At 41.3% G+C, this 22,092-nt stretch overlaps 1 protein-coding gene across 1 annotated transcript; it reads left to right on the forward strand.

Annotated features, from left to right (window-relative positions):
- Positions 1 to 2,332: 2,332 nt before the first annotated feature.
- PERP (p53 apoptosis effector related to PMP22) lies at positions 2,333 to 16,236 on the forward strand. The gene is made up of 3 exons (XM_008161992.3): positions 2,333 to 2,647; positions 11,696 to 11,836; positions 14,758 to 16,236. Exons 1-3 carry the CDS (start codon positions 2,434 to 2,436, stop codon positions 14,982 to 14,984), a joined length of 582 nt encoding a protein of 193 aa, XP_008160214.1. The 5' UTR covers positions 2,333 to 2,433; the 3' UTR covers positions 14,985 to 16,236.
- Positions 16,237 to 22,092: the final 5,856 nt, after the last annotated feature.

Raw genomic sequence — 22,092 nt, forward strand, 5'->3', positions numbered from 1 at the left:
TTATCCAGCAGGGGGAGCTATTTAACTGTCTTCTTTCTACCATAATCCATCATTTCAGGAGTATGGCTAGGATGAATGCTTGCATTGTCTAAAATAACTTAATGATTTACAGATGGTATTCATATATAGAATATACTCCTCAAAAACATGAAAAGGCCCCTTTCTGATCTTATTAAAGTGAGAAACCTATGTGAAAACTGTTACCATCATCAACCCTTATGTTTGGCTTACTATGTATAGGCATTATCCTGAGCAGGTTACATATATGTATTAGTTCTTTTAATACTCATTACAATACTATGGGGTGAGTACTATCCATTTTACATATGAGGAAACTGAGGCACAAAGAAATTAAGTGGACCAATGTCACACAGCTTATATGAGAAATAATCAGAACTTGAGCTATCTGATGTGATGTACCTCATTGTTGGAACCTGTGTTATGTACCTCATTGTTGGAACCTAAGCATGGTTGGTTTAGTCTCTTCCAGAAGTTCTAAATACTTTTCTTGCTTTCACCTCAGCATTAATGAGCCGTTTTCCTCAAATTCACTGAAATAACAAAGTTATATCTAGTCCAAAATTATTCAGAGATATTAAGATACCAACGAAACTTTCTTTTTATTTGAAACCACTTTTCTCATAGTCAGTATTCTATTTGTCTTGTAAGAATATGATTTGTCTTGCCCGGCCAGTGTGGTTCAGTGGTCAAGGCTTGCTTCCCAGCCAGCGTACATGCCAGGGTTGCAGGCTTGATCCCCAATAGAGGGGGGCATGCAGGAGGCAGCCAGTGGATGATTCTCTCTCATCATTGATGTTTCTGTCTCTCTCCCTCTCCCTTCCTTTCTCTAAAATCAATACCAACATATTTTTAAAAAGAGAATATGATTTATCTCATAACTGAATTATAGACAGCTAACTAAATAAATATTTTCATTACTTTTGAAAACCCTAAGAGCATATTTTCCTTACACAATCTCCACTGTAAACAGTTAATTCTCGCCAAAATACCCCTTGTGCTATTCTTTGAAACTGAAAAGATTTACCTCTAATGAAATTAAGTGAATTTGGTTTGTATAAATGAAGGCTGGGGAAGTTATTTTATGTGGTTTCAGATACTTTCTGTGCTTTTTTTCATTTGTCCTAAAAAATTACCAGAGAACTGCGTTAGATAAGAGTATTGTGTCTATTGAGAACACCAAATTCAATTTTAAACATTGCCATGTACTTCCCTCTTCTTTTCTATTAAATTAATAGAAAAAGTAAGGGAGTCAGAAGAAATCTTTGGAGGTACAAGGTAAGATGTGACTCTCATTGGATGTTTTTCATGATTTGCCCAACACCCAGACCTTGCTTCTCCTTTAGTGCCTCGTAAGCACTCCCAGCTGCCACCCACCCTCCCTGCCACACCTGAGGAGTCACGTGGTGAGGGAAGCAGAGCTAGGACACTGAGGTGGCGCTTTAGGTTCTGAGTGCCTATTGGCATGTGGTTTTTATTTGGAGAAACTTCAATAGTAAATGAAAAGAGTAGATAGAGTGGGGTTTGAATAGGCAGAGATCTGTGATAGGGAGGGGGCTGAGGCAAACAGGACGAGAAGGTATCTGAGAAGCCAGTGAAGTGAACATCCGAGGATGTGACGTTCAGTGTGTTCACGCATCCAGTGTCAACTGAGCTCCCTTAAGAGCCAGACACGGTGCTAGACACCAGGGACACACCGACAAATAACAAGCGTGGCCTCGCTGCCGCAGAGCTGGCAGCCGGGTGGGAAAGGCGGGCCTGTGCGCAGACAAGAGTCCAAGGTACAAGGTGGAGCCCAGGAGGAAGTGCCCTGGGCCTGCTCCGGGGCTCGCCAACCCGCGATCACACGGAGGGCCGCGTGGGCCCACAGGTACGTTCCAACACCCACCTCGAGCTGCCTGCAACTTAAAACGGTGTTGCTGAAAACCAGACCCTTATCCGACGTCGGGGGTTAAATAGTTAGCCAGTGCTGTGCAGATTAAAACGGGCACACGTCGAAGCAATGAGAATAATAATAATAATAATAATAATAATAATAATAATAATAATAAAACAACATTTACAGTGAGAGGATCCTGGAAGAGGAGAATAAGGTCGCGGGGAAGCCCAGAGGCGCGCCTGGTTGCAGCGGGGACCCGGGCCTTCGCCCCCCGGCCGGGCACCTCCAGGTGCGCCCCGGGCGGGGAAAGCGCACCCGCACGGGTGTAACCCGAGCCCGCCCCGCCTCTCCCGGTGCGGCCCCGCCCGCGCGACAGGTCCGGGCGGCGCGCTCCTCTGAGTCACCGGAGTCCGGGTGGGGCCGGGCGCCGCGCCCCCGCCGCCTCTTCCCTTTTGTCCCTCGGCCTGCGCTCGCGGGCCACTCTCCGCCGGCTCCCGAGCCCCGCGCGCCCCTCTCCTTCGCGCCCCGCCGTCGAGATGCTGCGCTGCGGCCTGGCCTGCGAGCGCTGCAGGTGGATCCTGCCCCTGCTCCTGCTCAGCGCCATCGCCTTCGACATCATCGCGCTGGCCGGCCGCGGCTGGCTGCAGTCGAGCGACCACATCCAGACGTCCTCGCTGTGGTGGCGATGCTTCCACGAGGGCGGCGGCAGCGGGTCCGAGGCGGATGGCTGCCAGAGCCTCATGGAATACGGTGAGTGCCGCCGGCCGCCGCCGCCGCCGGGAAGTCCTCCGGGTCGCGGCCGGGTGTGCGCCGGTGCAGTGGGAGTGCCCGGCCTTCGGAAGCCGCCCTTGGGGAAGGGACTGAACAGGGTTAGGAATAATGGGCGATTTAAAAAAAAAAAAAAAAATCTGTTCCGAGTTTAGCTTCCTGCCTCCGATCTGAGCAAGGAGCGGCACTGAGTGGCCCAAACCAGGCTCCACACTGGAAGGAAATGACCGCAGTTCAAACAGTGCTTTCTCGTAGGGTTTGTCGGTTCCGTGCAGAAGACGATTTCAATCATTTGGAAAGGCTCGATGAGTACATATAATGAACAAAGTCTATCTTTTTTGACACCTACTGAAATTTCCTCCCATTCCGCCTTCTCCTAGGGTTCTGATGATCAAAATAGACGCATTTTAAATACCGGCCTTCCCTAATGTTGGCGTAAAAGCTCCCTTGGTGGACATTTCAGCTGATACTGTACTAGTATTTAATGCTTCGGGCTAGTTCTTGTTACTTTTTGTCTTGGAGGAGGGGGGTGGTGTTTTTTCGGCTTAAGCACGGCCTTGCTGTTTAGAAAACTTTATTTGAATGTGATTTTTAAATCGAAAAAGCAAACACACTTCCACATCAGCGAAATGAAGCAGAGTTAACACACATATGTATATAGAGTGTCCCCCTCCAAAATGTATACACACACACTTTGAATAATTATAAAGGCGGTGTTTATTAAAATACATTGCATTTTAAAATGGAGCAATTGGCTGATAAAGTGTGTATACATGTTTTGGGGGGACACTGTATATTGAAGACGGAGTAGTTTATTTTTCCCGCGTGGAGGGAGCCTCCGTGCTTAACTTGTTGCTAGAACAGACCCCAGAGGAGCCTGGTTTTGCCTGATGCTGCGCCTGCTAACTGGTAGGTGTGAAGAACGGCCGGGTTTAAGCAGGAACATAATCAGAAGCTTAAAGCCAAATATTACTCACTGGGACCTTACCAACCAGGTGTAATAGTTTTAAACCGAGAAAGAGAAAGAAGGTCATCTACCTTTTTTCATTTCCTTCTGGGACCAGAGACTTGACCGGCCCCCTCCTCCTCCCCAGCCCTCAATGGCCCAGAGCTTCCAACCAAACTGTTTGTTTCTGGGGCCTCTATCAGGGGCTTGGTGCTGATTCTTATGGACTGTGGGATTGCTTGCAAGGTCCCACCGTGGCCTTTTCTCTTCTCCAAAAGGAGGCATGGTCCTCATTGGCAGGTCATAAAAGGTAAAAACTGAAGGGAATTCCTGCTTTCCTTAAAGTGTGTTTTTCTTTTCCTAAAACACAAACGGCAGGCCTGCCAGGGTTTGTATTATTGAAAGTCTGTTAGGTTTTTAAAGAGAATTCATTTCTTTGAAATAATATATCTGTATCTTATAATGCATTCGAATTTAGCAGCTTGTAGGGGACTTTAATAGGTCTGCTTAAATAGGTGTGTTTTTTAAACAGACTATGATAATCACTCCAAAGTCTCATACAGACCCCCAAAATACTCAGCAATACTTTACCTATGAGTTGGAAGTCAGTGCCCTGTGTGGGTTGGGGTGCTGGCAGAACCCCATCCGCACTATTGCTGGGACGTGACCTGACCTGCAAGGCTTTGCCTGTGATCACAGCCCTCCTGAGAAACACACACAATGCACTTTTTCTTTCCTTTAAATTGAATTGCACACTTTGTTTTTTATTGAATATATTGGGGTGACATTAGTTAATATAATTACATAGGTTTCAGGTGTACAATTCTATAATACGTCATCTGCTTATTGTGTGTTCACCCCAAGTCAGGTCTCCTTCCTTTTTTTCTTAACTTTCGGGATGAGCTCCCTTTCCTAGGGTGTGGCGCTTTGAATCTCAGGTTGATAGACTGCTTTGTATTTGAAAGGGAGTAAGCAGGTTTTGTTTCTTAGTTTAATTACTATTTTTTTAATTAGACAGAAGTGTAAAGCATTAACTCTTGATTGTAAAGAAAATATTGATCTAGTGTATATAGATCAATTTAAAAGTGAAACTGGTTTTTGGAAAGTTCAGTTTTCCAAGTGAGTCTTAAATCTATTGCTATAGATTAGGTGACTATGGGAAGGAGAAAATAGGTAGGAATTCACCAGGAGAGGTCCGTTTTGGGCTGTTGAAATCAAAGATGAGTGGGAGGGAGTGTTGATTATACTTCTGCTCCACTTTCTGGCAAGGACTGTTCATTAGTTTTGTCTCACAGATGCAGCCATTGTGCCTGCATTGTAGGGCGATGATTTAGGTATCTCTGAACCCTGGAGATTTTCAGATAGCCTTAATAAGGTCTTGCTGAAGACAGTGTGTTTATACTACTTTATCTAAAATGTAGTAAGCAGTTTACACACACTCCCACCTATGAATAAACACAATAAGGACTAAGGTTGATGACTAATTAAAATGGTATCTCAATATAAAGAATTGAGTAGGTACATCCATTTTTTTTAAAAAAAACTTCTTGATCTGTACTAGAAAATAAACATTGTGTTTACCACTGAAACTAATAAGTTTACCTTTTTATTATAAAGTGCTTGACCATCTCATTGATATTCATAATGTTTATTTTTTAATTTTTATATATTGATTTGAGAGAAAGGGAAACATTGATTTGTTGTTCCACTTATTTATGCATTCATTGGTTGATTCTTATATGTGCCCTTGACCGAGAATCAAACCCACAACCTTGGTGTATCGGAACAATGCTCTAACCAACTGAGCTAACCCGGCCAGGACCATAATATTAATACATTAATTTTGGTATTAAAGACAGGTTATTCTTGGCAAGTATTGGCATTAATACTAAATAATACAGACTTTTTAAATAGAGAGCTATGTAGTTCCTTAATATTATGTAAAAAGCAGAATATTATACTCTTCTCCGTTATTAACAGTTTCTTAAGAATTTCAGATTACCATATTACCTCATTTTTCCTATAAATGAACCAAATTATATGCTGAGTATGTTCTTTTCGTGATAGTAACAACTAAATAAATACCCAGCTTTACAGATACTTGTTTGAATTTTTAAAAACTCATGGTTTATATTTCTCAAAACCAGAAAAGAATATCTAGATTTAAACATTGAAATGATCATTCTTATTTCATCTATAAATAAAATGCAAAATTATATTTGAATGCATATTCACACATGCTATTTTTGCACTACTGGTACCTTCTTTTTCAGCTTTAAGAAAAAAATCCCTCAGGAGGATATTTTAAGCATCAGTGGTGTAGATTTCAAATCTCAAGCAAGCTCCAGCTTGTCAGGGTGGAGAAGAATAGAGAGGAATGTGTGCACCAAGAATGAAAGTGGGGAGTCGGTGCTGAAGAGCATTTTCCTTGGTCTGGACAGAAGTGCAGAGCCTCATTTTTACAAAGACGCCCTTTGATACCACAGAACGCACTGAATGTTTTTATTTTGTTGTGTGTGTGTTGTTCTTTTTAAAACATGACATCATTCTTGGGTAAGTCAAAGAATCAGAGTATTATCTGAAACATTTTTAGATCATTTAGCCCTATGGTTCTTAAATGTACAGGAAATGAGAAAAACAAATATGAAGCTAATAGGTTTACATCAGGCTAAATTCAACTTAAGGGACTGCATTTTGAGATGATGCTCTTGTGGCTTTTGGTGGGGGCAAGGTGAAATATTAAAACGTTCTTAGTTTTATGAAATTGGGCGTTAGTAGATAGATTACTCTTTGAGGGCATGTGTTTATATCCTTACCTGGCAAAATAAAATAATTGGCCACTCTCAATTGATTTTCATAGTTTAAAAAAATATGTATATTGATTTTTACAATCGTGAAGTCTAGGAACCAGTGATCTAGCCCAGTGCACGCCACATTTGCTGCATGTAGCATTAACCACCCGAGAGCCCCCCTCCCTCGTTAGTGACTGGACTTGTCTTCTCCCTGTAAACAGAACAGACTCCTAGACGAGTAGAATTAGAAGGGAATAAGAGTGCACCTATCCGAGCTTTCTCCGAGCGCTCTCATCAACACCACCCATGCCCCATCTGAGCTTCTTCCCTTTGTTCAGCAACTTAATTCAGTTCTCTTGTTGATGCTATTTGTTTAAAAGCACTTCTCTTCCACCCTCTTCTACCCACAGAGCTGAAATGTGCTTCCCTGTAAATTCTACTCTGTGGCCTTCTTCTGTCTGACAGACTTACTTGTATGTAAGGGTAGATCCTAAATTCGCTGCTGTTTATCTTGTGTGAATTCTGGGTACAATTCCTTGTTTTTGCATCTTCCTGTGTAGGAAGCTTTCACCATTCTGCCTTTAAAAGACCATGAGAGGGTAAAGTACCCTAGTTCTGTGAAAACACTGTGGAAAGTAGTTATCGGCTGGCTCTGCTGCAGGAGAAATGCAGAGCATGTTAGGAATCTCACACCAACTGTGGAGCTCTCCTGGGTGACCCTGTCATTCCTCCTTTAAAGCCACTCCTTCTGCCTTCCAAAACCTTGCTTCTTCCTATGCTGATGTTTTTGGAGGCCTGTTCGGTGTTGTCCTGTAATATTTGCTACTCACAATGTCGAAGAACAGCAGTATCAGCGTTATCTGGAGGTTATTGGACACGCAGTGACTCAGGCCCCACCTACTGAATTGGAATCTGTATTTGCACAAGAATCCCCAGGTGATTCCTAAGCACTGTTAAGTTTCAGAAGCACTGGCCTGTATTCCTGCAGATTGCTTCCTCATTGAACATGCAACAGTCTTTTTGAATATGTCATCCACCCATGCTTATATTTATTTATAGATAGGATCTTTTATTTTTTTAATTATGATTTTATCCAGTTTTCAGTTGGGCTTGTATATCATCTGAAGAATCCTATAGAAACAACACGAAGAGATCTGACAACATTCAGATTCAGTAGGTGGGGCCTTTGATATTATTAACAAATGAATCCTTTGTTCTGGAAAGGGAACCTACTCTAGTTGGGTAACAGGTTGGTGTCTGCAGGGCACTGAATAAGGGGCTAGATTACAGACTGTTTTGGTTAATGTGTAGTGTCCACTTGTAAAACTACTGAAGAATGCAGAAAACCATTAAAAAAAGTACTAACTTCAAGGGAAAAATTAGTGAGTCTCTAAAATATTGCCAACAATATTAAAAATATCAGCAATGTTCTCCTTGTCTTAAAATAAAAGTTTATTTTTTTATTTTCACAAACTTCAGTTTGGTTTATGATTTCTAGCTTGACATTCAAGGTATTTATTTTTACTTTGTTTGCTCTTTTCTTATCAGTTGACCTTACTGATCTTTTCCTAGTCTCATTTGCCTTGTAACATTGTGTTTTCGCATGTAATCTCTGGGAAAAGATATAGCAATTCATTTTCATGCAAAAAACGAAAAAACATTTCCTAGGAAAAGCTCAGAGTTTCTTTAGTGACCATAGAATCATTTCCATGTTGTTGATTTAATGTTGAATCTTAAAGCTAGAGAAAAATTTGATAAGCCATTCTTCATCTAAATGGATCGTTAATAAATCCTGTTTAAAATAGGATTTATAATGCTGCTGGTTTCTTTGATAATATGAACTTCTCCAAGTGGTATCTAGAAGATAAACTTATGACATAATAGATTATGTATATAAAACACCAGATGTATTTTCCCTTAAGGGTACAAAACATATAAACAAAAAGCTTTCCTACTGGAAACTGTTTACCTGGAGTATTGTATGCTTTTGTGTCTTCAATTCAGAGAATAATAATTGACAATGAGAGTCATGCCTGACTCCACACACACACACACACACACACACACACACACACACACACACACACACAATTAGGAAAGGCAATAACATTTAAAGTACATAAAGTAATAATGTCTTCAGAATAGATCAAGATGGACTGTCTGCCTTTGAAGAACTGAGAACCAGCTGTTGAATCATAGACAAATTAACTTGAGGACAAGTTTTAAAAGGGTTGGTAAATATGGTATAGTGACCATTATACACTACAAAAATGTAAATACTTCCCAAAAGAGTTGGGTAACTGTAGATATGAGGCTCATTCTGGGTAACTGAGACCAAAAGTACTTACGGTACATGTTTTTGAAATAAATGTCATGGGGAATTGCCATGTCCTAAGTATTCATAACAATCGGTCTCCTTTTAGGACAGATTATTGGCCTGGGAGTACCTTGCTCACATCTGGTAGGATCCATCTCATCATTTTACAGCAAAATAGTCATTGACATGAGAAGGCAGTTTGCCTTACTTGTCATTCATCAGTCAGAATAGAATCTTTAAAACCATGCCAAGATTTCTGTCTTAAGTGATAGTTAAGTGAGTCATTGTGGGCGTTTCCATCGGCAGGAGCAGGTTTTACAGGTCTACTGCCAAGGCAGCCTTTGTCAAAACAGAATGTCCTCAATTTTCCATTTTGATGATTCAGCATTATAAATAAGCAAGACATTAACTGAGTTGTTTTAACGTAACATAGGAAACGTTCTTAAAATGCTCTGTGTTTATACTTATGTTCACAGATTACATTCAGATTCCTGGACACTACGCCTCAAGCTCTGATTCAGTATTTCTGGAGGGAGGCACAGGAACCTGTATTTCTATGAGCTCCCCTGATGATTTTGACTCGTTGGTGTGTGGGCTAGACTTTGAGATGACCCGATTATTAATGCTCTTCTCAAAGCATGGTTCCTCTTCTATTGAAAGTTACCTTGCTTGAAGAACAAAGCAAAAGTGAGAAAAGAGACTTACTCAATTTCATTTTTTTTTACTTTATTCATTTCTATTTTAAAAGAAAACATTTCTATTTTACTTTTCCCCCAAATATCTCATTGATCTCACGGGAAGAGGAAGGAGACTTGGAGGGAATAAAAAGTGTAAAGATAAAACTAGGCGCACCTAGACCACTGTGCTAAGGGGTAGTTTGTATAAACACATGGTATTTGAGCATATAAAAATGTGTCTTCTCCTTCATTATCTGGGTCCCAGTCATTCATGAATCCAGAGGAAGATCTGGAGGGCACATGGGGCTCGCTCAAGGGAATAGGAGAACTTAGCTTGGGTTTGTCTATAACAGATGGAGATATGAAAATGCAGTGGGGGACTGAGGAACAGCCTTTATGTGACAGTGCGGAACCGTGTGAATGTAGAATAAAACGAAAACTTGAGTTCCTGGAGAAACATCATAGGAATACAGGAGGAACTTTCTGAGCTATGTGACTTTTCACACACACGCTGTTATCGTCTTACAATAATCTTGAAAGAAGGTATTTTTAGCCTTGGGCAGCAGATGCGCAGAGTGACAGTGGCTTATAGGTGGCAGAGGTAGTGTATATGTGAGACCCAGTTCTGTCTCCAAAGCCCTTGCTCTTTCTGCTATCCCACCCACATCTTTAACTTTGACCAGTCAAATGACCTAGAATGAAGTGAGGATGAATTTGTCAGCCGAGCTGTACTGCAGCTGGAGTAAAACCAGGGCAGAGGTGCACACGACTCTTCTTTTCAAATGCCACAAAGAGTAATCGATGAAGGATGCATGTTCGTCCATTAATGAATGAATGGATAACCAACCTGTGAGGTATCCATGCAATAGAATATATTTTGGCTATAAAAAAAGGAATGAAGTACTAATGCGTGCTACAACATAGATGCACCTTGAATACATTATTCTAAATGAGAGAAGGCAGTCAAAACAGCTGCATAGTGTATGATCCCATTTATCTGAAATGTCCACAATAGGCAAATTTATAGAGACAGAAAGTAGATTAGTGGTTGCCAGAAGCTGCAGGAAGGGGGAATGGAAGGACATGGAATTTCTTTTTGGGGTGATAAAAATGTTGGAATTGTAAGTGGTGATGGTTGCACAACTCTGTGAATATAAAAACCACTGAATTGTATACTTGAAAAGGGTGAATTTTATGGTGTGTAAATTATAGCTTTAAAAAACATTACGTTTTCGATTCAGGCAGGCTCTGAATCAAACTCTGCCGACATCACTTACTGGCTGTGTGGCTATAGCAGGCTATTTGAACTCTCGAAGCCTTAGTATATAGCTTCATTTCTAAAGAAATTGTATCAGTATGAACCCTAAAAAGTTATTGTGAGGATTCAGTGAGCTAAATATGTCCAGTTCCTAACCCAGTGCCTGCCACAGAGCAATTACTTCTAAAATGTTAGTTATTACCATTAGAGAGAAGGTTGTGTGTGAAGAAATCTTAAAAACCAGAGCAGGTTGAACAGTAAGAATACTGACTGGAACCACGAGCCTGGGTTCACGGCTCTCCACTTCCACGGGCGGAGGGTAGCATGACACGGGGCTGGAGGAGCCCCTGCAGATTTCCACACTCAGAGCTCATTTTAGGGCCAACATCGATGGTTAAGAACTCTTGTGCAGTAAGAGTTAAATTCTGGATACTCCAGCATTAAAATTTAGGCAAAAATCTAGAAATACTGTGCTTAACCGTGTTATTTTTTTAAAAAATCACAGCTACTTTACAATTAAATTGTTTTAGTTCACATCTCTGCCTACTCATAAGTTTATGTTTTCAAAGATTATTTTTGCACGGAACCAAGTATTGATATGAAACAAAGATCCTTTAAGAGGTGTTGGAAACATTTCCTAAAGAGATGGTACTTTGAATTGTTCAGTACCCCAAATGCTGCTTATTATGGTCGTGTTGTGTTAGAACTTGAGTGAACCTTTTAAATCTACTAGTTTCTATGGCCAGTTTATTAAACAAGAGATAATTTCATGAAATTTAACTTTCATCTCAGAGATAGAAACACTTGTCCTAAAAACGAAGGGACGAGGCATTATTGGGTATCAAGGTATTATTGTCCTACATACGGGTTGCCTAATTCCCCCCTGAGACATGGAGACGCTTGAGTCTTGTCAAAAGAAAAACTGTTCTTCCATCCAAATGTAATTAGTAGAAAGAAAAAACACTGCTACCCATACTTTGCTAAGTGGCTGTGGAATTTGGCACATCTGTCTGTTGATCACTGTTTCCTTCCGCCCGCAGCATGGGGAAGGGCAGCCGCTGCCACGCTCTTCTGCGGCTTCATCATCCTGTGCATCTGCTTCATCCTCTCCTTCTTTGCCCTCTGCGGACCCCAAATGCTCGTCTTCCTGAGAGTGATCGGAGGCCTCCTGGCCCTGGCGGGTAAGTGTGTGTGTCAGCAGTTCTTCATTCCACCTTCCCTGGACATGGTGCAGGTGCCCGGTCCGCAAAGAAGATCCCTGACAATTGCAGTTCCTGACCTGTTCTCAGAAAATGTGTCACCAAGGGCACAAGTCACGGAGGAGAGAGGTGTTTTAAGATCTAGAGCTGTGGGCAACCAATCGATGTGTCTCTTTCACATCGATGTTTCTCTCTCTCTCTCTCTCTCTCTCTCTCTCTCTCTCTCTCTCTTTCTTTCTCTGTCTCTCCCCCTCCTTTCCACTCTCTCTAAAAACCAGTGGAAAAGTATCCTTGGGTGAGGATTAACAACAAAAACCAGAAGAGCTAGAGCCCTTTCCTCCTGTGTCTCACCTGGTCCTCTTAGCTCCCCTTCCAAATGAGCAAGGTTGTCATTCTGTATACCAGGGGTGGGAACCTTTTTTCTGCCAAGGGCCATTTGGATATGTATAACATCACTCATGGGCCATACAAAATTATCAACTTAAAAATTAGCCTGCTGTATTTGGTCCAACATTTAATTAACTCACCCCTAATGCCTTGGCAGGGCCAGATCGAATGATTTGGTGGGCCTTATAAGGCCCTCAGGCTGGACATTCCCCACCCCTACTGAATACCATCTCTTGTAGGTGACGCCATGTCCAGTGGCACCCCTATCCTGAGGGATCGGGGCTGAGTCAGCCCTGCAAGGCAGTGTCCCCGCAGTGGGCCCAGTGCCTGCCTTCTGGGAGCCCCATGCTGGGGGGCGGTAATGTCCTTGAGCCATTTTACTTATTGAAGGAGTTTTGTGTCTTATGATGCGGAGGGTCGTGAAAGGGTTTTCTGTAGTGGGATGGGGGACCTGGAAGAGGCCAGCCCTGTAATCGCCTCATCACCAGTGCTGGGGAACCAGACATTTAGTTATGCAGGTGGTTGGGGCTCAGAGTAAATGTTAATTCATGGAATATAACAAGTAGGACTCTGGGAGCAAGAATAATTTGAAATTTTAGGAAGGCACCTGGCCCTAGGGAAGTCTGTCCAAGGGGCAGGACCCCAGCCACAGACCGGATTTAGATACAAAACTGGATTTCCTGAGGAGGGGAAAGGAGAAGGAGCTGATGATGGCAAAGCGAGGCCACAGGTCATTTCTCAAGATAACTTAGGCTCCTGGGAGCAAAGCAGAAGTCCAGCGACAGACCTGGAGTACAAACACAAAGTGAGCAGAAGCCTTGGACACAGGTCAGAAGCCTTGTGGCTGAAGGGGTCCATGAGATCAAGCATGAGCCCAGAGGGAGACCACTTTGTGCTGGGTTCCCACAGAGCCTCGGGCAGGACAAACGGCCCTGGCTGAGAGGCAGGGGGTGGCCTCAGGGAACTGGCCCATGCAGGCTCTGCCCTCGCCTGCATATTTAAAAATTCCTCTCGATTAGAGATAAAGTTTATTCTAGTGTTCCTCATGCTTGAAAGTTTGCTTTTGGAATAATATTTTAAAATCAGAAATTACTTGGAATCACCAAAGATAAGAGGAACCTTGTCAAATCCCACCTCTGCTTCTATTTGGCTTTTTGCAGTTCAAATTGTTTTTGAAATATTTTTAAATACTGAAGCAGAACTAAAATCTGCTCATACCCTTTGACTTGGCAATATACATATGAAATATTAAGTCAATAAAATGCAGAACATAGTACAGAATGGATATACTCATTATAGCTTTACTAGAGGCCCGATGCACGAAAATTCGTGCAAGAGTAGTCCTTCCTTCCCCCGGCTGCCAGCACCAGCTTATCTCCGGCACCCGGGACCCAGACTTCCCTCCTCCAGCACCGGCAGGCACCCGGAATGCCACCCGGAATGATGCCTGATCTAATTAGCATATTACCCTTTTATTATTATAGATAGAAGTATGCATGTTCACTGAAAAAAACTATACAAGAAGGTTATGTTCTTTCTACTTTTGCATTGCTTAAGATGTTAATCTGATTAGTAATGATTGTATTAATGTGACTCTTATGCCGAAAAGATTAGAAATTGACACGTTTCTTTTTTATTTCCTCTCTTACGCTTCCCCAAAGCCCGTCTTTCATTTCTGCTCCCTGAGCCTGAAATGCTCTTCGCCCTCCATCTATCCATTTCTGTTATTCTTTAGATTCTCACTTCCTTTTCTGGTGATTCTCTGCATTGATCATTTGCATCATTGGTTCGTCATTTCATTTAGGCATTCATTTACTGAAGGACTATTCCAACGGTATCTTTTGAACGGAGTGATAGATGAGTGTGTGTGCATGCACGTGTGTGTATGTGTATATATACATTATTTTTGCTAACACTGAAAATATTAACTATGTCTTTGGCACAGGAAATACAAAGGTGATAAAAATACTCTTCCTTACCATCCTGCTTTCTATTATATGCCACAGTTCGGGCTTTTACTTCAGTATATAATACTTGCACCTGAACTGTAGAGTGATTCTCTAGTTGTCTCCTGTTCGTATTTCTTTTCTCTCTCCTTTTTTTAAAAAAATATATTTTATTGATTTTTTTACAGAGAGGAAGGGAGAGGTATAGAGAGTTAGAAACATTGATGAGAGAGAAACATCGATAAGCTGCCTCCTGCACACGCCCTACTGGAGATGTGCCCGAAACCAAGGTACATGCCCTTGACCGGAATCGAACCTGGGACCTTTCAGTCTGCAGGCCAATGCTCTATCCACTGAGCCAAACCAGTTTCGGCTGTCCGTATTTCTTATATTGAGTATTCTGCTCAATGCCAGCTCTCTTAGATACACAACATTTAAAAATATTTTTTGGCTCACAATTAACTAGATACCCCAGCCCATTTCATTAGCATCATTTAGGTGGATTTAATACTTATTTAAAAGCAAATGCATGCATTCACACTTTGGGATTTTTTTTCCCCTTTCCTTTAGCTGTGTTCCAGATCATCTCCCTGGTAATTTACCCCGTGAGGTACACCCAGACCTTCACCCTTCATCTCAACCCCGCTGTCTATTACTACTATAACTGGGCCTACGGCTTTGGGTGGGCGGCCACGATTATCCTGATCGGCTGTTCCTTCTTCTTCTGCTGCCTCCCCAACTACGAAGACGACCTCCTGGGCAATGCCAAGCCCCGATACTTCTACTCCTCTGCCTAAGGTGGGGACGGATTCCTGCTGCCAGGATGGATTCCAGAAGAAGAAACTGTTTTTCCCAGAATACTTTGAACCTATTTGGCAGGGAGGAGAGCAGGGCACTGTCCATATCATTAGACTAGTCAAAGTGCTAAAATAATGTGCGAGAAACTATTTCTATAAATGGTGTTATAGTTTCATATTCGTCTTTTATATATATTTTATAGAGTAAAACAAAACTTACTTCTTTTAATGAATTACCTGTAATATGCCAATATTTTCTTAATATCTGTCCATACAATTCATACTGCATTTGTAAAAGAATATGAATATGAAACTTATCATTTTATAAGGTAAAAATAAGAAGGCTTAAAAGATTTAAGTAATCTGATCAAGTGTCTGTTTTTCCCAGATTACACTAGGTCTATTAAGGGAAAAGAAGAGGGAAATATTGGTAAAAAATTGTCAGGGACCAAATACTCTAAAAGAAATGTAAAAGATAAATATTTTTCCAGTCTTCTGCTAGTTAAGGAAGGCAAAAGAGTTTCCTAAATGCATATCATTTGTGAGAATTTCTAATTCACATCCTGAGTAATAGATTTTTTGCTAAGCTTCACATTAACTTGATATGTCATTTAGGACAGTATTCTTTCATGGCCAAAACCTGTTGTAGTAGTAAGGTCTTCTATGCAAGGAAATGCTAAGATGAAATTTTCTCTTTAAAAGTGGTTTGTAGGGGTGGGGTGTGGGAAAATGATATGTTAATCTGTACTGTTTTGTGTCTATATGTTAAAGACCAGAGTAGATTGCGTTGAAAGATGGGCTGGGTCTAAGTCATCGTGACTGACAGATATGATTAGGTTGTGTAGCAAAGCATTAGGAAGGCCGTTCCTATCACAAAAGAAACATTAAAACAACCTTGGGAGAAGAAATGACTTGAATTTCTCATCTCAGTTGAGCAGGCTCTACCCATATAGACACAGCTTCTGATAGATTGTAACTGTAAGTAAAAGCTTAAATATAGTAAAAAACCTGGTCTTCTTTGGTAAACTGATTTAAAATATCTGGTATAAAGCATGCAATAGGAGAATTCAGGGATATGAGATCTCTGAATGGGAAATATATGATATATCACATGGGTTATTATTTTTTTACCGTTTGTACTTACATAACGAAAACCAATTCAATTGATATATCGAATTATTATTTTGTAAATTGCAGGATAAGCAATTACAGTTTTTATTATGAATTTTTCCCAATAAACCAGATATTCTAATCTTGTTTCTAGTTTGCAGTTTTTAAAAACATTTTTCTTCAAATCTGGGGAAGGGAATTTTTAAAAAATACTTTGAGTTGAAGTAGTAGGAATCTATACCAGTGATGGCGAACCTATGGCACGCGTGTCAGCACTGACACGCGTAGCCACTTCTGATGACACGCGACCACTAAGGCGGCCGCATGCCGTGGATAAAACATTTGCTGCTCCTGAGGATGAAACATTTGCGAAATATGTTTTTTCCTCAAAGTGACACACTACCCGAGTTATGCTCAGTTTTTTGGCGAAGTTTGACACACCAAGCTCAAAAGGTTGCCCATCACTGATCTATAATAATAAAAGCATAATATGCTAATTAGACCGGACGTCCTTCCAGACGACCTTCCCGATGAAGCTGGGGCTGTGAGGGAAGCCCGGGTCCCGGGTGCCAGAGGGAAACCGGTGCTGGCAGCTGAGGGAAGGAAGGCCTACCCTTGCACGAATTTCGTGCATCAGGCCTCTGGTATTGATAAAATGAAAAGTTGCTTCTTCGTTGAGATGGAATCTCCTTCATTCAGGTGGTGGGACAGCAAGCAGTCTTTTCCTTTTTGATCCTGTTCATTTTCCCGTTTGGTGGTTTATTTTACCACCATGGATGGTACGATAATTCTGCTGTGGTGTATAATGTAAAGAAAGGTTGCAGTATGGCATGGTGGGAGAAGGGAAGTATTTCTTCTTAGTGCTGTTAGCCATTTGGTCCTTGACAGCTAATTTTCCTTCTATGCTTCTCAAAATATCAGGTGAATGTTTCTCATCATAAATTTAGAAGAATGTGGTCTGGGTTATTTACACCAAAAAAATTTCTTTTAATTCTGTGACTGCTGGAGGATTTGAAGTGGTAACAAACAGTGTTAAAAAAGTCATCTTCTAAAATAATAGCACAGCTAATTCAAGACGATAATGGATACCTAAACATTAAGGAACTGGGTCTCCCATTGTACATGAAAATGACTCTCAGATACAAGGTTCTCTAAGATATGTACTCTTGTTTTTTGATTTTTTCCACCACACAACTTTCTTTTTTCCCTCTTCAATAAATAACATGCTGTATTCAAAGAATGCACATTTAGGAAAAATATAGCTTCCTGGGACTAATGAGCTGATGTGATGCAAGCATTTTGACCTAAAGACACACTGTCATTACATTGGCTAAAGTGTTCTCCTTTCAGCCTCATTCAAGTGCAGAGATCCTCGTTCCTTGGTTCCCATTCACCAGGACAGATACCCTTGTGTCCTAAACAGCAAGAGAATTCCAGCGGATTCTGGAGAGTAATGAAGAATTTGACTGGAAGCCATCTGAAGATGAACAGTGCATTCTATGAGATTTCCCATGGTAAAGTGGATGTGGTTTTTGGCTCTGTAATTATATTAAGAGTCCCCACCCTTTAGTAAATAAACAGTTCTAGGTTCCCAAGCAATTATCTCATGCTCATACCACAAGTAGTCAGATATGCTAAGTGTCATTTACAGTAACAAAGAAGTAGTATGTCAAGGTCTTTCAGTTGTCACACATGGTATCTATGGAGTGTAATTATTTTTAGCTTCAAAACCATATACTGCTGGACTAACAAAGTTTGATAGGCCTTTTGTAAGGAAATGAAAACAATGGAAGAATATAGTCATAATAACTTAATTAGGTTGATTTTTGCTACAAGCTCCTGCTGGAAGTCGGTTCTATTAATATAACATACACGAATGCTGAATTGATTTATTTTGACTTGTTTCTAGGCAGACCTGAAAAGAGCATATTTGGGTCTCAACCAACGTCGTTTAATGGAGTAAAGATGAAGGTGGAGGGCCCATAGTGTGAATGACTAGGCCTGGGTGGGGACTGGTTCTACAGAGAGAGTGGGAATAAGAAAAGCAGCAGAAGAAAATTGGAAAGAAAAAAGGGTTAAAAACCACAGGATCTATGTATCTCACGGCACAGCATTTGAAAACAGTTCCCATAGTTTTGAGATTTTATGATTCGACTACCTTCTTTTGGAGCACTTTTCTGAGATTGGACCCTAAGAGTAATTACATCATAAGCATCAGAGGTAGAAGTCACTTTTCGAATCCTCCCAGGTGTGTAGTTAAAATTGGGAGTGTCTGGCCTCGGTTTGACGACCTCCTGGAGAGTGAACACCCAGCAGCATTCTTCCCGAAGCACTCACTGTTAGTCTAACATGCGCTGCTTTTCTGATTATAGGTTCCTGGTCCTGACTGAAGTACCATTTTTTCAGACATTAGAATCATCCATACACTATACAGAATGTTGTGTTCATTATTGTTTATAGGATATTTTGAAATATGTATTACAGTAAAAAACGAGGCAAACATGATATTCACATAGATGGAGCAGAGTACATAGATATACATACGTCATATTTTATCCTTTTGGCTCTTGTTATACAACAGAATATTCCTGATCAGAAATAGAACTTCATGGAAGAAGGGCTCCTTTTCACTCTTATGCATCATGTGTCTAGATCATGTTCATCCAGGTACTCTAAGCAGAGAAATGGGAATGCACAGCCCCCATATTTTGTCTTAAATCTTAGATATATAAATGTTTAATCTGAAGTATGGCCATGCTTGTTTTAACACAAAAGTGTTTAAAATCACCGGTTAATTATTTAACCCTCCACCTCTACCCCCATAAATCTTCAAATAAAATAGAGCAGACAAGCTGCCTCCTTAGCGCAGTAGGCAGCGCATCAGTCTCATGAAATAGAGCAGATATGAGGGAAGATTACCCAAACCTGCAACCAAGGCATGTGACCTGACTAGGAATCAAACCCCCAGCCTTTTGCTGTACAGGACGACACTCCAACCAACTGGGCCACCCAGCCAGGGCCAGGACATTCATAAAATGATGCAACAAGAATGTAGTGGGAAGTCCTGCCAATGCCTCCGCTGGCCAGGAGCAGAGCTTAGGGAAGTTGGGATGAAGAGGTTCAATGCCAGCTACTTCTTTTGAACGCTTTTCCTTGTTCTTTCTGCAATGGGTATTTCTGCAATGGACTGTTAAACACGGATCTTTGGGGGTCAATAGATTGCTTTGTCTTATCTCTGTAGAGTGGTTTCAGGTTTTAAAATGCCTGAAGACAGACTGGGCTTAGGACCCACCAGTGGGTGGTCAGAGCCCTTGGATTTTTGAGGTAATTCTTCCGTGAGATGGGCTTGCCTGCTCATACACATCATCCTTTGTTCCTGGGTTTTGCAATTCTGGTGAGTATCTGGGTGTGGCAGAGGGAGACTAACACACCTCAGGTGTGGGAAATTAAAGAAGGTGCAGAGCCTGTCACATTCATGGTGTTCCACGTATACTAGTCTGTGCTTTATGGTTACTCTCAACAACTTCCTCTCCTCAGCTGCAGAAATAAAGGAAAACTCAGAAATGTGTGTGTGTTTAAAGAGTTTTCTGGTGAAGAATTGGAACCTGTTGATGTAAATGGCCTAAGATTGTCTTTGTGATAATGAATCATCAAATAATTATAATAGATGGTTGTGTAATGGTTTGCCCAGCCAGTTTTTCCAGTATGAAGATTCACAGTAATTAACCTGTTATTATGAACTGTTTTTGAATAAGTTACTTTTAAGAGGGAACACTAGATTTGAAATCGGAACTAAATTTGATTACTAAAAGTAAATTGCCGTATGGGACTTTGAATTCCTAGGAATTTCCATATTAGAATCCTGTCTCTCTGTTCCATGCTTTCTATTCTGGTTACTCAGTGGATAGTCTTCATTTGAAATGCTTCAGTGAAAATTCATGTTTCCAAATGCTACCCCACCCAATTCCTAATCAAGCAACACCTCAATGCCTAACTCTTTCTTCAAGGAAAAGAAAAAGAAAACTACTTTCAGTGCAGATGTTGAAGATAGATGAACTGAAGTATGCATAGGAAGCTGGCATTTGCTATGGCTAATTTTATGCTGATGGAATTTACCATGGGAATCATCTCTTCTGAAGATGTCGAGTTTGACAGAAGTTGACTTCAACATTATAAAATGAATTCCTCATCAACCCCAAACAAATACAAATTCCTCCGTCTCTAAACAGTACATTAGCCATGCAGGATGCCTCCTGGCCCTCATTCTGGAGCGATCTTCCCAGTGGGGCTGTTCTAACTTAGGAAAGAATTAATGGAGCCTTCTGCTGGGAGCACCCTGGGCTGGGCGCCCTTGTGCAGGCGCAGCTGCACAGCCCCACCGGGCAGCCTGGCCGTGGGGTCAGGACATGCACACACTGTGTGGAACAGCCTGGCACCTAGAGGAGCCCTGGGACTGTTGAAGAAAGTCAAGCCTTCCATCCCCACTGCACACACCCCTATCCTGGCCTCCCCAGATTTTCTTCTATATGCTCAGAATATCAGGAATGTAGGATCTGGGTGAACACACTCCCAATTCCCCAACTTATGTCTTTAAAGAGTAAATTAAATATTCAGAAACACTACCAAATCATGTTTGCCTTTTCCTGTTCTCACACGCTACAAATACCCAGCACCTCAAGAGGAATTACACCCCGCCCTTTTTTTTTAAATGCCACCTTGAAGTTCTTCAGCATAGAATGCCAGGTCTGCACTTCCTGGCCAAGCAGATTAACAGTAAGCTTCCAGCTCCAACTGGCTAATGCATAGCCGCACTGTCCCACTGGGGTTAGCAAATCACTGGATGAGTTGTCTTCATCATGCTGTCCTCGGACCATGTTAAAGCTGAGTGGTTAAAGGAAAGCCATTCCCAACAGAGTGCGGCTTCCAGCCCTTCACCAGTCTATCTGGTCAGCTGACATATAAAACATGCCTAGTTGTTCACTTTCTTTTACATGATGGTGTTTGTTTTCCGAAGAAGAGGTAGGAAAAGTTTTCAGAATTTATAGCTGTGTAATCCTAAGGCTGCTCTTGGAAATAAGTGAGGAACGATATGATGCTACACACAGCCTTCCTGTTTCTGTGGTCTTTCTTTTAGGCAGGTTGTGGGTGAGAAAGCACTGTTTGGGCCCCAGGTTTGTTTTGGTAACAGCAGCCCAGACCTTCCTTCCACCTGGGGGTGAGTGAGTCAACAGGGCATGAGTTAGGACTGGCAGACAAAGTGTGGACAGCTACATGCTAAAACAGAACTTTCCCCTGGAACACCCTTTACACTGAACAAAGTTTGGAAAAACAGACAAAACGAGAATCTCCGGCGAAGCTTCAGAAGGCCTAGATTCTGCTCTGTGCCAAACACAGGTTTCTCATTCGCAGGAATTAACTGATAAGAATGCTTTTTTCTTTTGAGCTCTACAAATACCTTTAAGGCTTTTGAAAAAAGAAAGAAAAAAAGTCATTGTATAGAATTAGGACGTCATGTTCCTAGGACAAGACAAGAGGTCAGATTTTCTTCAGAGGGATGCATATGAAACGTTCCAAAAGTATTCACGTTCCAGATATTAGATGCTACTAAAAAGGTTCTATAGTCAAGTAATTAAAATAATATGTACCACTTATCATTCCCTTACTATGCTTCCAAATACAAAGTGTGTCTCCACAATAGACAAAACTGAACTTTGGCTACAGTTTGCAGCCATTCTCACTTTCAAAATATCGTGAAAGCCTTTGCAGGACAGCATTGTAAGTGCAAACACATTAGTAAATTTGTGTTTTTAAATGCAATGCCTACTAACTCGTTTTCTGACGCATTGAAAATATTTCCCTAAGTCTTTGTGTCCTTTTAAAAAACAAGCCAAAATGATTCAGAAGCTGAGTTCAAGTCGTGTAAACCATAAAGCTTACCATGGGAAGAGCAGGCCCTGCCCATTCTCTCTTCCCTCTTTGTGCCTGGGGTCCTGAAGCA

This window comes from Eptesicus fuscus, chromosome 10 (assembly GCF_027574615.1).
Source record: "Eptesicus fuscus isolate TK198812 chromosome 10, DD_ASM_mEF_20220401, whole genome shotgun sequence".
Lineage (NCBI taxonomy): Eukaryota > Metazoa > Chordata > Mammalia > Chiroptera > Vespertilionidae > Eptesicus > Eptesicus fuscus.

Excerpts from the sequence above, each read along its gene's own strand:
- PERP (XM_008161992.3), top strand. The coding sequence starts at position 2,434 with ATGCTGCGCTGCGGCCTGGCCTGCGAGCGCTGCAGGTGGATCCTGCCC. Across the intron at positions 2,648-11,695 it reads CCAGAGCCTCATGGAATACG|CATGGGGAAGGGCAGCCGCT; the intron begins GTGAGTGCCGCC and ends TTCCGCCCGCAG. Across the intron at positions 11,837-14,757 it reads AGGCCTCCTGGCCCTGGCGG|CTGTGTTCCAGATCATCTCC; the intron begins GTAAGTGTGTGT and ends CCTTTCCTTTAG.